Source organism: Drosophila kikkawai, chromosome X (assembly GCF_030179895.1).
Source record: "Drosophila kikkawai strain 14028-0561.14 chromosome X, DkikHiC1v2, whole genome shotgun sequence".
NCBI lineage: Eukaryota > Metazoa > Arthropoda > Insecta > Diptera > Drosophilidae > Drosophila > Drosophila kikkawai.
In genome coordinates this window covers 17,591,640-17,608,343 of record NC_091733.1, presented here as the reverse complement: position 1 = coordinate 17,608,343, position 16,704 = coordinate 17,591,640, and the positions used below count along the sequence as shown (strand labels likewise).

The 16,704-nt window shown below is 41.6% G+C and overlaps 3 protein-coding genes and 1 long non-coding RNA gene across 5 annotated transcripts; 2 read left to right on the top strand and 2 right to left on the bottom strand.

Annotated features, from left to right (window-relative positions):
- Positions 1–3,297: 3,297 nt before the first annotated feature.
- On the bottom strand, positions 3,298–4,064 carry LOC108071735 (uncharacterized). Of its 2 annotated transcripts, none has more exons than XR_001770592.3 (3): positions 3,931–4,064; positions 3,540–3,704; positions 3,298–3,448 (listed from the first exon to the last, which is right to left on the bottom strand). It is a non-coding gene; the product is annotated as an uncharacterized lncRNA (long non-coding RNA). The 2 variants fall into 2 exon arrangements; XR_005990843.2 differs by having other exon boundaries at positions 3,540–3,747; positions 3,931–4,049.
- Positions 4,065–8,386: 4,322 nt separating this feature from the next.
- Positions 8,387–9,910, bottom strand: LOC108071714 (mitochondrial carrier homolog 2). The gene has a single exon (XM_017162535.3). The coding sequence runs from the start codon at positions 9,803–9,805 to the stop codon at positions 8,552–8,554; it is 1,254 nt and encodes a 417-aa protein (XP_017018024.1). The 5' UTR covers positions 9,806–9,910; the 3' UTR covers positions 8,387–8,551.
- A 3,907-nt stretch (positions 9,911–13,817) lies between these two features.
- LOC108071723 (mitochondrial import inner membrane translocase subunit Tim16) lies at positions 13,818–14,657 on the top strand. The gene has a single exon (XM_017162547.3). It carries the CDS (start codon positions 13,990–13,992, stop codon positions 14,452–14,454), a length of 465 nt encoding a protein of 154 aa, XP_017018036.1. The 5' UTR covers positions 13,818–13,989; the 3' UTR covers positions 14,455–14,657.
- A 203-nt stretch (positions 14,658–14,860) lies between these two features.
- Positions 14,861–15,957, top strand: LOC108071730 (surfeit locus protein 4 homolog). Its single transcript, XM_017162555.3, has one exon. The coding sequence runs from the start codon at positions 15,081–15,083 to the stop codon at positions 15,891–15,893; it is 813 nt and encodes a 270-aa protein (XP_017018044.1). The 5' UTR covers positions 14,861–15,080; the 3' UTR covers positions 15,894–15,957.
- The last annotated feature ends 747 nt before the right edge of the window (positions 15,958–16,704 follow it).

The following is a 16,704-nucleotide window of genomic DNA, read 5'->3' as shown; positions in this document are numbered from 1 at the left end:
ATGAATGTGTTATGTCTCAAGACAATATTCAAAGTCTTCAGATGAAAATATTTAATTGATCCATGGATATTCATTGCAATACTATTTATTCGATTATTTCGATAGCTAATATTGGCAAATTATTCGATAATTACTTTAATTTATCTATTTTTATTAATATTTTAAGAAAATATTCAAAGTCTTTAGATGCAATTATTTCATTGATCAATGGAATACTATATCTTCGATAGTTCGATGTATTACAATTGATTTCGATAGCTCACATTGACAAATTAGTCGATAACTTCTTTAATTTATCATTTTGCTTTATTATTTCAAGATAATAATACAATTATTTGACGAGCTAATCTCATTTAATGATCTGGAATATTATTTTGTATGTATTACATTGATGTGGGACCCACTTTACCTTATATGTGTACTATATTTATTCAGTGTCAACAGTTTTAAATGTAATTTATTTCGACTTGCACAACATCCAAGTGTTTTCTTGCAAACTGAGTTTTTCCCACATTAAACCATACTTTTTTTTATTACTGTCGATTTTTGGTCATTGTTGGGAGGGTTCTATGGTGGAAGGCAGTGGGGCTTTTGGGCCCCCCCAACCGCATTTTACGAAATGCGGTCAAAAGGACTAATTATGCTAAATGCCAAAGCCGCAACAACCAGTTAGCCATGGCCAGAAAAACCCTTCATTTGGCCGCCTCCGGCGTGGCCAGGCATTTTTATTTAGCATTTTTATTTCAACTGCGATGCGATAAACCAAAAATTGTGCGCGATATTTCAATTAAACTCGTATGCCGATGGCCATGCATATGTAATGCATTATGATTCCATCGAATGCGCACAGTTTTGGCCACATTTTAGATGCTTTTTTCCACTCCCCACGAAAACAAAAAGTGTTTGCGCAACAAAACAGAAAACGGAGGAAGGCCAGAGAGGAAAAGGCGGGACAGGCGGACTGGACATGTAAATAACAGCAAAAGTTTTAATTAAATTTTAAATACAAGTTAATTTTTGTGTATTTTTCCCGCTGCACACACACACACACACACACACACACACACACTTGCCATCCTAATGCTGGGAAAATCCGTTTTATTTAACTTTGTCTATTATTTATCTACGAGAATGTGTGTGCGAAAATGAGTTATAAATATTTAGTTGTAATTCATGTTTAGTTTGCATTGTTTGCGGCCTTAAATTCGAAATTAATATTCATGAACAAGCGGCGCGGCGCGACCGCTTCAAATTTTAATTACAAATAAATAATAAATGGGATAAGCAACAATTGCAGCACTTGTTGCTGTGCAGGCATGGGTTTTTCCCCCCAGTTTTTCCCACCGTTTTCCCCCCCGAGTTTCCAATCGGTACTATCACAAAGGCCACATCCATAATTCGCATCGCATTCAGGTGATTTGCAAGTAATCATGATGTACATGGCCAAGGCACACATCGCATATTGATGACGGGCTGCCTTCCCTTCGATTCCAAATCGGATTCCAAGTCCTATTCCTCTTCCGATACCGAATCCGAATCCGATCCCTACTCCTATTCAGATTCCAATTCCTGCCCTCCTTTTTTCAGTAATAAACGTGCGTAATCAAGCCAGGAAGGAGCCAGGCTATATATGTATCGAGGATATGTATATATCTGATATATCTTGTTGAATGTCGGAGGCGCACAACAAAAGCCAATGCATGGCACATGTGCCACACTGCAAACTAAAAGCATTCTAAATTATGTATTATGGGGATTCCCAGAATGACTGAACATGTCTTGCAATTGAAACTTGGTTATAAAATTTAACGGTTGAAAATATCGATTAAATATCGCCATACATCGAAGATCCCTTAACCTCTCGATATTGAATAATGTAATGATATTATCGCATCAAATATCAAATTCTTAAAGTAATTTTGAGAAAGGGAGGACCGGGCACACTGTCAAAGTTTACATTCGTCATTAGATTCCCAGATTTCTCATTCGTTATCCGGCAGTTGTGTCTGCCAGTTGTTCTTTCATTTAATTTTTTAGTTTAATATTTTTTTTATTTTTTATTCTAAAACTATTTACCCTTAAAATTCGCTGATCAGAATCACAGCAATCCCCATAAGGGAGATTCAACTTTTCAACGGGTTTCCTTTTTCATTTTTTATTTTATTATTTTCAAGCTAAAGAATTATTTAATTTTATTTTTGGGTTTTGTCAATTGGCGACAGATTCTCCCTTTTCATTTTTTAATTATCAAGAGCAGATCAAACTATTTCATAATTTTAATTTCGAGTTTAATTTTGCACGTAAATCGTTAACATCAATTTTCGTTATTATACTATTTTTCGCCAGGTGTAATATTTGATTTTGATTGAAGTGCAGTCGGGCATGTGCGGCCAAGGAAAAATCGCACGAGACCTTCCTTGCCTGTTGCCTATTCAGGACCTGTCAGTCCCGGAGTCCGGAGTTGGAAGCCAGGAACCAGAAGGAGTTCAAGACGAACGCATAATGAGTGCCAGAGGCAAAGCCGGAGAGAGGATGGTCCTGCAAAAAAAAATGCATTTTAATGCCGCCTGCCAACCGACATGAACGTGTACGAGGAGGCTGCCATCCTCCATTCGGGACACCATTGAGGCTACGTGACTAACGGGGCCAGGAGCAAGTCGATCCTTTGGATTTTATAAATTCGAAAATAGTATATATTCCAAGTATTATTTGTAAGCTTAAACCAACGAAAAAAGATTCTAAATTATTATTAAATATTAAAAAATAAATAAATATTTTTCATACATTTTACTGAATGAAATATATTGCCTTTTCTGTATATTTTTACCAGTTGCACTATGAATTTCGCTTAGGGATTAGGGTAACGCTTTGCCTACTCATCTCGATGCGAGCTGTCGGGCACCACCCCCGGAACACGTTGAGCTCCTTTCATCCAGAGGCTAAGCCGGCTCAGACTTTTGGACTTGGCTTCGACTTGGGCTGGCTGGTCCTCTCTCTCTCTCTCTTGGCCTTTTTCACGCCAGGCAATTTTATGGTCTGCATAAATCAGAGAGATGCCTCTCGGAACCCATTCCCATTCCCATTCCCATTCCCAATGCCATTGCCATTCCCCGAAAGCAATTTATACATGATGACGTTATTATTTGGAGGAGCTACCGAAACTATATATATATACTATATAGGGTGTATATGCCTGGCTACGTATATAGTTTAGGCCTTGGTAATTGCCGACACTCGTTGCGCATGAAAATTTAAAACGCAACAAATGAAAGAAAATGTTTACTTTTTTATGCTCTCCCTCGCTTTACTTTTTTTTTTATTTTTTATTTTTTGCAACCGACACATTTCCAAGTGGCTTTCTGGTTTTGGCTGCGAATTAAGGCAGGACGGGGGAACGACGGGCTCTCCCTCTCTGGGCCACAATTTGTTTTGGCCCGTTTTTATTTGGCTGAAAAAAAGCAAAAAAAAAAAATACAAAAAAAAAAACATTTAGGCAACTTGGCCCTTTGAAGGCTCGTGGTCATAAATTCCGTTCTCACCACATTTTCCCCAGCCAGCAGCAGCCCGCTTTTCCTGCGTTTTTCATTTATTCGCTTTCTTTGTTTGTGTGTGTGTGTTTGGAAGGTGGGGTAGCCGAGGCATTTTCGTCTGCCAAGGTGCAAAAAACTGTGGCAAGCAGCGTCAAGAGTTGGCCACCAAGACAGCTAGCAAAAAAAAAGGTGCCCAAAAAGGACAAATTTAAATGCTCTGTAAAAGAAATTAAAGACTTATTCTGGGAAAAATTATTAATGGCCTTAAGAAACTATATATTATAATATTTGTTAAATTTAACAATAAACCCTTAAAAGTTATTTTATAATTGCAGATACGAAAGGGTACTAGTGTAATTTATAATAAGATGGGTAATTATATCAAGCTTAGTCAACATACCATAAGTAACAACTTAAATTTATAATTTATTAAATATATACTTGAAAATTTAAATATTTTAAACAATCAAAGCCCAGCCTGTTCAGTTTTGGCCATAAGCCCCATTTTAGACACAGACGATTCTTTAGGCTCTGGCAAATGCCAAACAAAAGCATATTTCTGGCCTTTTTGACTTTGCTTTGGCTTGGTGCTTCGTCTGGGTCTGGTCCTTCAGAGGGAGAGAGGGCAGCAAGGAATCTAAAATGATAATAAAATATTCATATTAATCTGCTTGGCTCATAAAATATTCAGCTGCGTAATTGTTGGCATTACGTTCGAGTCGAAATCCAGGCCCAGCCAGCTATGACGACAGTCGTCCTGCCCGGGAGTGCCATCATCATCATCAGTAGCAACACGGAGAGAGATAGGGAGAGGGAGAGTGAGACACAGGAAATACCAAGTAAAAATCTCACAAGTTTTGTAATTTACACCTGGCTGCCCGCCCAGGCCCTGCCCCAGTCGGTTTTCCTCCTTAAAAAAAAAACAACTTTAAAATCCACTTTAAAAGGGAAAATCAGGACAAGCTAACATTTTCATGATAAGGAATCAGCAAATAAATAAAAAATATATGTAAGCATATCTTGAAGTACATTTCCACCTTTCTGTTTCATTTCCATTGTGTTTAAAATCAAAAGAACTAAAATCGTTTTTAATATAATAAATCTGAGCAGATAAACTCACAACATATACTACAAATTAAACTGGGATATATTTTAATTTGCTCCTTTTTGACCACAAATTACTTTTATAATTAAAAAAAAATAATATTCAAATATAATTATCACTTTATAGTACATGAAGAATTGAGATATCAAAGGGAATTGAGTTGAGGAAAACCAATGCCAGTCACTGGCAATCCCATTAAGCTATTCATAATTGCTCATAATTTTTGGTTGATTTCATTAGCATATGTAACATTTTAATTTGATGTGTGCTCCCACCCATCTGGCATACACCTGCCACCCTGCCACCCTGCCACGCCCCCATGGCCGCAAAACTCATATGCATAATCAATGGAGCCTCATTAACCTGTCGCTGGTGTCTGGTGTGTTATTGTTGTTGCCTGTTAATTACGCAACCCATAAAATATATATTGCTTCTCATCGCGCTTTACATCAGAATGACGTCGATTAACACCTCATAAATGGCCGTGAGTGTATGTGCGGTATGTTCTGTGTGTGTGTGTGTGTGTGTGTGTGAGTGTGTAAAACCTGTTAATTGGTTTAACGTTATAAAATTGAAACCGCCGACGTTGTTGTCGGAAGTCGGAAGCCCATGCGGCGTATGCGTAATATATTTGCCACCGCTCACAGCGAGCACACCCCGCTTCCTGAATGCCATACACCTGCCCGAAAAAGGGAAAAAGGATAAAGGATAAAGGGTTATCCCCGCCGCAACTCTATTGCCATAAAGTCCAGCCTGTGTTCCCAGCTTTAAATCCTTCCTAGATATTTGAAAAAAAGAACTTGAAAACTTAACAATTTAAACAGCGAATTTTCCTGATGAACCCTTTCTGGGTCAAGTTTGTCTGATTTTATTTCTACATTTATATGTTATCATTAATTTAATCTTGGAAATATAACTGTAAAAACATTGATAGTTTTCCTAAAATTTTTCAGGTTACTATCGATACAATGCAATACACTAACTATCGGTTAATAAAGGCAATAATGTAATGATATAAGATTTAAGATTTGTCGACAATTTGTAAGCGATTTGAGAGATTGGAACAAAAGCCAGCTCATTAATATTAATGCATTTTGTTTGCCAATAAAATGCCGAACGGAAAGGATGGAACCACACACATATGCATTTAGTGGCTTCTGTTAATTATGACGCAGACTGTATATAACACATATCAGAGAATTTTGCTATTGCCTGTGTCCTAAGAAGTGAATCAATATGAATAAAACGGATACGATTGACGGTGATACCGAATCTGTATGGCTTTAATTTGATCTGATTCCAATAATAATTCATAATTGACTTAATAATGGACTTGATATTAATGTTAATTAAACCCGGCCGCATGGCAATTAGTTTTTGAGCCCAGGACCCAGAAAACCGGCAATGTGCAACCTGCAACCTGCAACTTGTAACTTGCAATTGCAGCTTTTCCAGTCTCGACCCGAGACAAAGCCCCAAGTTATCCATGCAAATGCATGACTTTGTTCAACATTTCCGTTACACCCTTCACACACACCCCACACCCTGTCCACACTACCGCTAGCTGCATATGCCACACAAGGCCACAATCCAGGGCAGAGGCAAAAATTGAAACATGAATTTGTTGGGCCTGGACTTTGTCGATTTGAGCGAGGGTTGACTCAGGAATAAATCCCTAGACATATCGATAAATACACTTATTGTTAAACATCGATAAACATTGCTTTAATTTAAATTAGTTTCGATATTTTTTTATTAAAGAAAAATTGGGGTATTACAAATTTAGTTTATCATTTAGAAACATCGATGAGCAATGTATTTTTCAAATAACTATCGATAGTTTGAGTATTTTATTATTTAAAATGATTTTGGGAGAAGTATTTACCAAAATGGTTAATAACATATGTAGAAACCTTATAATCTACTTGAGAGGTAACTTGCAAATCTTATGTTTTCAATCCGCCCTCGTTCCTTCCGACTGACCATCTGACTCTGTCAACTTTGTGCCACCATCCCCCAGATCCAACTGCCCCTTTATCTCCCAGTCATCGCATCTTTATGAAGCTGAAGACAAAATTGTGTTGCATCGTTAGTCTAATTGCATTTTGGCCAGGCGACAGCGACAGTAACAACAGACTCGTGTTTTGCTGCTCAACAGTTGCCGGTCGGTAACTACTACAACAACTACCATATAAATCAGATATATATATATGCATATATACTTATATATATGTATTATCCCTACATGCAGGCGGGCAGGCATGCGTGAATGTTGCAGGAATCAAGGCAGTCTCGGCAACAGGACACGTAGTCCCGGACGGCTGATGGTATTTTTTGGTTATTAAGACGATACGGCCATGTCGTCGTCGTCGTCACACACCCGAAAAAGGCACCAAAAATCACACACACACACACACACACTCATGTAATAACTAGTAATTTGGGTGCTGCGACTTTCGACTCTTTAGACTTGTCTTGGCCCAAATGAACCTGACCAACTCGTAACTGGCATTTAGGCATTCGATTAGAGCCAGCTAACCGACTAATAGATACCTGTGCCAGTAAATGGCCTAAATGCAGGGCTAAATAGCTGAGTCTTGGCTTAAATAAATGTCTTTATGGATCATATTTATTATGATCATCAAAATATGAATCAGTAATTTTGCTAAACCCTTTTTCTATTTTGAGGAATAAGCAAATCGGAATCAAGTTCAATTCGAACGTGGAACCAGAGGGTCTGGAATCCAGATGCCATTCCTGATCCTGCTGCCGCTCCTGCTTCTGGCTCTGTCCGCTGGAGTGTGGCCCACAAATGTGTCGCATTCAAATGAACCAAAACTGAATTGTGTCTGAGCCATCAGCCCCATCATCTCCAGGATGGCCTGGCCAGGACACAGTGCTGCAGCAGTCCTGCAGTCCTGTTGGCACATTTCGTCGTAGATTTTTGATATTTTCATTACGTGCATCTGCCAGTTACGCTCCATTGTGTGTTGTGTGCGGTGTGTGGACTGTGGACTGTGGTGTGGTGGTGGTGGTGAGTGCGGGGGAGCAGCAGTACATAAAGTGCGGTACATGTGTCCTTTCTTGGCCACTTCCATTCTGGCAGGACTTTAGTCGCTTAATCTCTGCTGACATTTGCTGAAACAGAAGCAGAGACAGAGGCAGGGCAGCGTCAGATAAAGAGTCGTGCTGCTGCTTTACAAGCTCATGAATGGGAAAACAACGAGAGGATGTTCGGAGAGATCTACGACTCTAAAAGGACTCGGAATCCTTTCGGTTTATTAACTCTGAGTGCTGCAATTCAAGTGTGTGTGTAATCGAGGCGCAACGCAGTCCCCTCCCAAAAATCTAATATTCATTTTAAACGAACTGATTATATATGAGATTATTTATTTTTAAGGCTGCTAACTATTTATTATTTATAGAAATAGAATATAGTGTGGAAGTTTGATTATCGAATTCAATCTTAAAGTACTTCAATCATTCTCCGATTCCCCTTTTTACTATCCCTAATGTTTCACTATTTCCAAAAGCGCAATCGTTACCTTTACTCGTCGTTCTGTTCTCATTTTCTCCATCTTTACTCGTTCATTTAGTCTCGCTTGTCTGGGGTATTTCGGATATACTTCTTTGTGACTCGTTGTTCTGTTCTTATACTAGTCGTGTATACTCGTTGTTTTAATCTTCGGTTACTCGCTCGTCTCAATGGTTGCTGTCTAAGGTATCTTTGATACACTTTTACCTTTGTAGGTTTATTATCGAAATCGGAAGCAAACTTATTTGCTTCATTTATTTATTAAACAATATTCATTGAGATATATCCAACAATTTACTATACAACTCTGATTTGTCATTTTCCGACTAGGCTACTCGGCTATGCTCACGAGGAATCCATCATCGTTCTTTCTCTTCCCATCTATTTAGTCCCCAAGGGGGGGACATTAGTATCCAGGTGACGCACCATCTGGATCTTGGGCACCGTACGCCAAAAGAGCAGGCCTCCACGGTGGTGGCCACCGCGGGCTTGAAGATCGGCAAGGCAGTCGACCCAGTGGTTATAAAGCGGCATCCGTGGCGGCTCGCAGGCGGAGAGCGGAGCTCCGGTGGCCGCCATGCAGGCGGCAGTGACATGCAGGGGATACACCAGCTTGCTGATCACCATCTGGATAATGACGCTATTGTACTGCTGCTGGATGAAGCTCATCGGAACGAGGCGGTGGCACAGGTGAGTCGCAACACTGGTGCCGGCCAGGATGGCCCACTCGCCCAGGAAAAGCGGCACGACGCCGGCATAGAGTCCCGCCAGACCATCGGTGTCCAGCAAAGTCTTCAGACTGCTCCAAAGGCCCTCGTAGACTGCTTCCCGGCCCACGAACTGGGCGACCTGGCGCACCATTACCACGTAGAAGGGATGCGTAATGGCCACCGACGAGGCCAGCCTCATGGTGTCGCACATCAGGTTCCAAAGAAACTCCTGAGCTCCGAATCGGGACTTTGCAACGCAGCGGGTGTAGGGAGTTAGGTGGATGGCATCCAGGATCACGTCGCCCAGCAGATAGTCAAAAGCACCAGAGACTAGACGGGGACCGAGTCCGCGATATAGACCCCTGAAGCCGTCCAACTGATAGATGTGCATGACATACTGCTGCACGCCGGGCAGATAGAAGCGTGGACGCCATCCCACAAACGGAAGCTGATATGGAAGCGCCGTAATTGGCTCGTGGCCCAGCTGGATGAGTATCTTTGCCATTTCGTATGGATGGAGTAGGGCGCTTAGGCCCAGGCGAAGGCAAAAGCGCACCAGCGGATTGGGCTGGGGCGCGGGCGTGTCGGTTAGCTCGGAACCTGACAATGGCTCCGCCACTATAGCCATAGCAGCACCTTCCGAGGTAGCGGCTCCAGCGGCACAGGGCAGGATTATGTCCACCCGATCGGAGCCGGATCGACGAAGACGAGGGCGAGACACCATCTGGCTGTTGGCTATCGGACGCTCCACTTGCTGTTCCACTGGATGATGATGATGCTGTTGCTGTGGCTGCTGTGGCTGCGGCGGCTGCTGCTGCTCCGCATCCGGTGCACGCCGCATCAGGACACTGTTGTCCGCATCCCCGCCACCCAGCGACGGGCTCTGCAATCCTCTTGTGTTTATCTCGCGACGATTATGTTCCATTGTATATAAATTTCTTAGTATCTTTCTCACAAAACTCGAATTTGGGCGAACGAACGGATGATCGAACCGAATTTGCCTTTAGTCGGACGAACAATGACTAGCCAAGGGGGTCTGATTGCCACTTGAACTTTGACACTTGGAGGAAGGGCCTGCTGGGATGGCACTGACTTTCGGTTTTTTTAACTTAACCCTTATTCAATAGCATTGTATCAAGTACCAAGTTTTTTTTATTATATTTTACTATTTAAGTTTTATCGCCATTTGTAGCTTTAGTTTCAAAGTTCAGAAATTGAACTCGACTCATTAAATTTTCCTTATTGGCTCTTCTGCTGGCGCTGCTTTTCTTCCTCTGTTTCTGATTACAAATCCCGGAAAATCTGGAAAATGGCAGCCCTGGCTACACCCGCTCTGCGACTCCCCCAATGGCTGTCTCGTACTCACTTACTTTTGTAACATGAAATTTCAATTAGGCTGACCCCGCAGCCCTTTTGCTGTTTTTCTGGTCAATTAAATGCAACCAATCCGGCATCAACCCCGGCCCCCAGCGATGCCCTTTGCCCAACGGACTGCATGTTTTTCTTTTTTTCTTTGTTAAAAGCCGTTAAGACCTAGTACCAAAATCGAACAAAACAAGGGATATCACTGGGCAGGCCAACACAGTAAGCTCTCCTGAAAAACAGGAAAGATAAAGAACCTAAAAAGGGATTGTTCGCGGTTTCCAAAAAATACGAATCTTTAAAATTACATTTGCCATAAATAAATCTCGGCGTTAAATATACCAGTTTTTGACTAACCACTCGCACTGAACGACCTTGAACTTGGCACATCATTATTCGACAATTTTCCACTTACCTCTCGTACTTAGAGGTTCGCCGGGTTCCGTTGAGTCCAGTTAAGCTTTGGCCTTTTGGAGCCTGGAAACCAATCAAACAGCCCTTAGTCCTTTCACCCTAGTTGCCCCATCCTTAACCCCCCATCGCCCCCACGGTGCATGCAATCCATTCCGACCAAGCGACCGAAAGCAAATGCAACTTATGCGACACGCACAGTTGATTAACAATGTCGCAATTTTTGAACCGACCCAGCGTCGAGTCGAAGTCTCTATTGCCCATGGCTAGATTACACAGGGAAAAAATGTTTAGGAATTATTACAGTTGCAAATGGGCTTTTGTAAATTGTTGTATGTTATTATTGATTAGTTATCCTCATTTGTTTTATGTAATTAGTAATTATTTTAAATATTTTAACTAATTTATATTTGGTTATTTCAAAGGTTTAAGCCTTCATGATAAATGGTTTTTATTGTAATAATTTAAGACTTGACATAACATTATCATTTGGAATTTAAAAAGATTATGTATTTAGAAGCGAAAGTATATTTATTATTATCAACATTTATATATATTTATTATTAATTATATTATATATTTCATTGTTTTCCGTGTACCCACACACACTGTCACGATTATTGCACATCACTAATTAGTGATGTGTGCGACGCATCGCGCCTAAAATTTCTGACCATCAGGGAGGTGCGTGTGGTGGGAAAGGGCTTTATAGCAGTGGGCTAGGGGGTGAGGCTAAAAGAGGTGGTGGCCATTGGCAGAGCGAGACCTGACGTTGACATTCCACTAACAGTGAAATTGTTTTCCAAATCCTAAGCTTGCATGTTAGCCACAAGCAGCAGCATCACCATCCCCAGAGGGGTTTTCATGGGGGGGGGAGGCTTTCAAGGGGGTTTTTAGGGGGGTTTATGAGGGGGTTTCAAGGGGTTCTACGTGGTGGGGACAACCACGAACGGCAGTGGCGAATGAATGGCAATGAATGCGACACTGGACAGGCGGCCGGAGCGGACAGTAGGCATTTTCAGCGCCATGGCCATGGCCATGCATCACCGAAAGGCCATGCAGTCGCCGCCACGAGTTGCCCCTGCACCTCTATACCCCCGCGAGCTGTGTGGATCCCACATTGCGTGTGTGGTAAATAGTGAACTGTTCGCATTTTCCCCGACTCCCTGCTACAGTTCCCTTACGGAATGGGAAATATCCACTAAGCTGATAAGTTTATTTTTTAAAGAATTTTTTCAGGCCAAGGATTTCGTTTTTTGAAGTTCAAATTCGGTTGTTTTTTAAGGAAAATTACTTTTGAATGGGGGAAAAAATCTTAAAATTAGATGACTTATTTTTCCAACAAATACACATTTGTGATTTTTATTTTAAATTGTAACATTTTTCTTACAAAATTCCCTTGAAACTTGCCATTTAAACTAGTTATATAATATTATTTAAGTTTAAAAGTTGACTTTTATTACTAATTATTTTTATAATTATTATCCTGGAAAAATCATCCAAAATCCCACTTTCTTGTTGCATTTGCACTCAAACAATTTTGTTGTTTCTCTTTTTTTTTTTTTTTTTTTTGTTGGTGTTTGGAAGAGAACTGAGAACGGAGGACTGACTAACCGAATGGAGTATGAGCAGAAGCAGGAGCAGGGACAGAAGTTGGACTACGATAGGCGGGAGTTAGTGGACATCGCTGCTGTCTGGGGATTAAAACTGCCGGATGCAGTGCGGAAATCAAAATGCTATGGCGGCCAGCCATCGGACACAACTGACGAGCGGATGGTGTCCGCTGCCAGGACTCCTCTTCTCTACCCTACTCTTCCCCCGACAAAAAAGGCCAAAAACCCAAACGATTCAGAATCAAAATGGAACTGGAAATGGGAATGGGAACCGGACAAGGATTTCGGGTAGAGGAGGTTGGGAGGGGCGGTAACAGAAGTTTAAATGGCAACTAATCGCAAAAGGCAGTTGCTCTAGTTTCGTGCAGAGAGAGAAATCGAATATTATATTATTTTCTGATTTTTATTTTTATTATTATCAATGCCTTTTCTTAATTATTCTGAGTTTTTCAAACTCTTTTTCACAATATTTTGCTTTTAAATTAAATTCAAATTTCTTGCATTCTTTCATCTAGAACATCTTCTTTCAGTGTGAACATGGCGCATCGGACATGGCCACGTTTAGATAGCCATGTGGAGGTGTTTGCATAATGAATGAGCCCCGGCCATCAACTGCGGCTGCTGAATTGGGGAAATGGGTGGAAAATGGGTGAAAAATGGGCGGGTAAATCGGGTACGCTGACTTGGTCTCACGCACAAGACAATGAAATCAAACGACAAACGCAAATGTGATCAATTACAGTTTGTGAATTTTAACGGCAGGCGACCAGGCCAGAAGGCCAGAAAGCCGAAAACTGCAATTGCGATTGTTGTCCATTTGCGGCAACGTATCCTGCCTGCAGCAGGCGGACTTTTTTGTGCTGGCTACAAGTCATTAATGTAATTATGTTAAAACACACAGGACCCAGAGATCAGAAGGCTATGACAGCTAGGAGACCTAAACTGCTGCTTGCCGGAAGTCTGTCAATTTGCGTATAATTTGTTTATGAGCTTCACACACGCACACCAGTACAGAGGGAGAGAGAGGGAGCTGCACAGAAACGCCACCAGAACGGAAACGGAAGCTGGAAATCTGAGCAAGGAAACATTTTGATTTCATTCAGACGTCGCTCTCTCCTCCTTCTTGGCATATTTGGGCAAACAGCAATGACCATTGACATAGCAAAGAATAATTTAAATTAAAATTAATTAAATGTAGATATACCAAATATAAATATCTTAATACCATATTACTGTTTTTTCAACTTGAAAGTTGTAATCGAAAAATATTTCTCATTTAGCAGAATGCTATTCGGCTGACCGCTGCTGTAAGTCTCTGACCTCGTGACACAATCGTTGCATGGAATTCTTAAGTACTTGAGGGGGTCAGCAGTTCAGCTAGTGTGAAGCCAGGCGGGAAAGTGTTTTAAAAATGAAGGCATCCTTTGGCACTTGCTGCATTTAAGACCCAAACTTGTAGAGTCTACATTTTAATGCTTTAAAGCTACAAATATTTGCCAAAAGTTTAAAGGCACAACCTACTCAAAGCATATTTACACACTTTTCTGGGGCAGTTAACAGTCATACATCACTCACATTTTCCGAAAAAGCATCGTAGTTTGTGTGTATTTCTAGCTCTCTCTTTTTTCTATTATGTTCAGGCTGTGATTTCGGAGACTTCTGTAAGATCGCGTGCAAAATTCATTATCGTCGGTACACAAGCAGGCAACATTGGAACCAAGACATGGCTCGGTACCTTGCGAAGATCATCGGCCTGGGCGCCCAGGCGATGGGTCGGGCATTAGTGAAGACAGTGCGCCAGGAGATCGAGGCCTTTAATGAGGCCGCCCGGCTCCATCAGGCGCTCAACAACAACAGCAACGACGCCGCCGTCGACGATAACAAGGTGAATGGTATGACTCTGACGGAGGCTAGGCAGATCCTTAACGTCAAGGATTTGGACGATCAAAAGGCGATCGATACGAACTACCAGCACCTGTTCCGAGCCAACGAGAAGCCCTCCGGCGGCTCCTTCTACCTTCAGTCAAAAGTCTACCGCGCCAAAGAGCGCATTGACCAGGAGCTGGTCAAGCTACAGACGGTATTCCCAGGTGGCATTCCTCCTTCGTCTGCAGCCGCATCCATTGGGGCGGAAGCGGAAGCCCACTTCAAGGCCACAAAGCCAGGCCCAGAGAGCCGGACAGACTAGTCGTGGTAGGACTTCAAATATCCTCACCTGGCTGGCTGCTGGTGTGTCATCGAAATCCATCCTGTCCTTCGTTTAATCACCAAAATCGTGAAATATGTAGATAGATATATGATAGACATGTGAAAAATAATGCTATATACATTTCTATGAATAAGAAATGTGCTTTTAAGTAATAAACATGTACAAATATCAATGAAACTGTATTTTGAAACTGTATTTTGACTGAAATAATACTTTTACTTGTATCTTCTTTAAACATATCTCTATCCTTCTAATCAAAACAGTTTATATATTTAAAATTTCGATATTTTTTATTAGAATTTATGTTTCAACTAGAATATGTCACCGATAAGGAATTTTTAGTAGTTTATTGATGTTTCTACTTCTAAGTATGTTGAGTCTTAGCATTTTTAAATCGAAGTAAAACTTGAAATAATACATTCTCCTTATAAATATACTCTCTTTTAACATATCTATTATATATATTTCTCGACATATTTTCCGATAATTTGCTTGTCAACCAGCATACGTCACCGATAACAAATTGTTAGTTGTCAACTTTATACGATCTGGAGGAGCAACGCTACTACGGTGACTCCACACGGCCAACAGTTGGATCTACCAATATGACAACAATGCAGCAGTACCTGGCAGCAGCAGAGGATGTGGCCGATGAGGTCATCAGAAGCGGCAGAAAAGTAATACCCAAGGTAGGGAAAATTTGCCTCATTGCCAGCTTTCTGGAGGACGGCCTACGGATGCTCTATCAGTGGGACGAGCAGCGAGAGTTCGTGGAAGAGACCTGGCTATGTGGAGGGTTCCTCGCCACCCTGTTTGTGCTTATCAACATGGTCGGACAGCTGGGCGGCTGCTTGATGGTGATGGCAGGCAACAAAACCAACGTTGCAGTGAGGGTGCTCCTCTCCATCGTTCTGCTCCAAATAATGACCTACTCCATTTTCTGGAACTTGCAAATCCTGTTGCTCAAGCTCGGGCTGATCGGCGCTCTGCTCCTCGCCCTGGCCGAGGCCCAAATGGAGCAGCACCGCAACCTATTTGCCGGCTTGCCCTCGGTGGGCGACAACAGGTCCACGATCTTTATGCAGCTAATCGGTCGCACCCTGTTGGCCTTCATGTTCATCGGTCTGATACGGTTCCAGCTGAATGTGTTGCAGATGATCCAGGATATTGGCACCTCCTTGCTGATGATCTTCGTCGTGCTCGGCTACAGGACGAAGCTGTCGGCCCTCATCCTGGTGGCCCTGCTGACGGTGCTGAATCTGTACCACAATGCCTGGTGGAACATTCCGAATTATCGGCCCCTCCGTGATTACTTGAAATACAGTTTTTTTCAGACACTCACGGTCATTGGGGGACTGCTAATGATAGTGTCCTTGGGCCCTGGCAGGGTGTCCCTGGATGCGAAAAAGAAGTGGTAGAAATTAGATATTTGATGTTCTTAATATTTTTTACTGAAAGGGGAATGTTTGTATTTGTTAATTAAAATTTTAAATAATATTATTATGAAATTATTTGCAAAAAATGTGTGCAAAATGTTGTATTTCCTCCACGAATTTCAAGAATTTCCATTCCTCTCTCTTTAGTAACATAAAATCCACTCTGTAGAAAAAAACTTACTCTCTCAAGCCTTTACTCTTCACACCAACACTTGTAGGCCTAGGCCTTGATGGATGCACGATCTCTCTGAAACCGCCATTGGTATTGGTATCTCCTAGTAGGAGTAGGAGAGAGAGAAGGAGAGAGTCCTAGGCAAAGCTTATAGGTGGGTCCCATCAGCTTTGCTAAGGACTCTCTCTTTCTCTCTTTATAATTCCAGCATGGCTGTTGGCATCTCCTGATTGCGCTTGCTTCTCAGAGAGCAAAGACAGAGCTTCAAATGCTCAGTGGCCTTGGCAAAGCTTAAGAGACCACCTTATACATACATACATACAATCTCACCATGGATTAGGCTAAGCATGAGAGGTGCGAGACCACCTTTTATGGTGGCAGCACCATGAACTAAGCTAAGCATGAATTAAAAACATCGAAGCGAACAATTAAGACGCCATTAAATTTTAATGGTAAATTAGTACGTCATCGGTTAATCTATGGCCACACACTTTAATACTAATTTTCAGCTACAGACACATAGGCATAGGAAAATGTCAACGAAAATGAAAAAGAGCAACAATTTACATTCGGATGGCGTTTAATATCTGTTCGGGACATGTCATTGATCTCTATAATGAG

Excerpts from the sequence above, each read along its gene's own strand:
- LOC108071714 (XM_017162535.3), bottom strand. The coding sequence starts at position 9,805 with ATGGAACATAATCGTCGCGAGATAAACACAAGAGGATTGCAGAGCCCG.
- LOC108071723 (XM_017162547.3), top strand. The coding sequence starts at position 13,990 with ATGGCTCGGTACCTTGCGAAGATCATCGGCCTGGGCGCCCAGGCGATG.
- LOC108071730 (XM_017162555.3), top strand. The coding sequence starts at position 15,081 with ATGACAACAATGCAGCAGTACCTGGCAGCAGCAGAGGATGTGGCCGAT.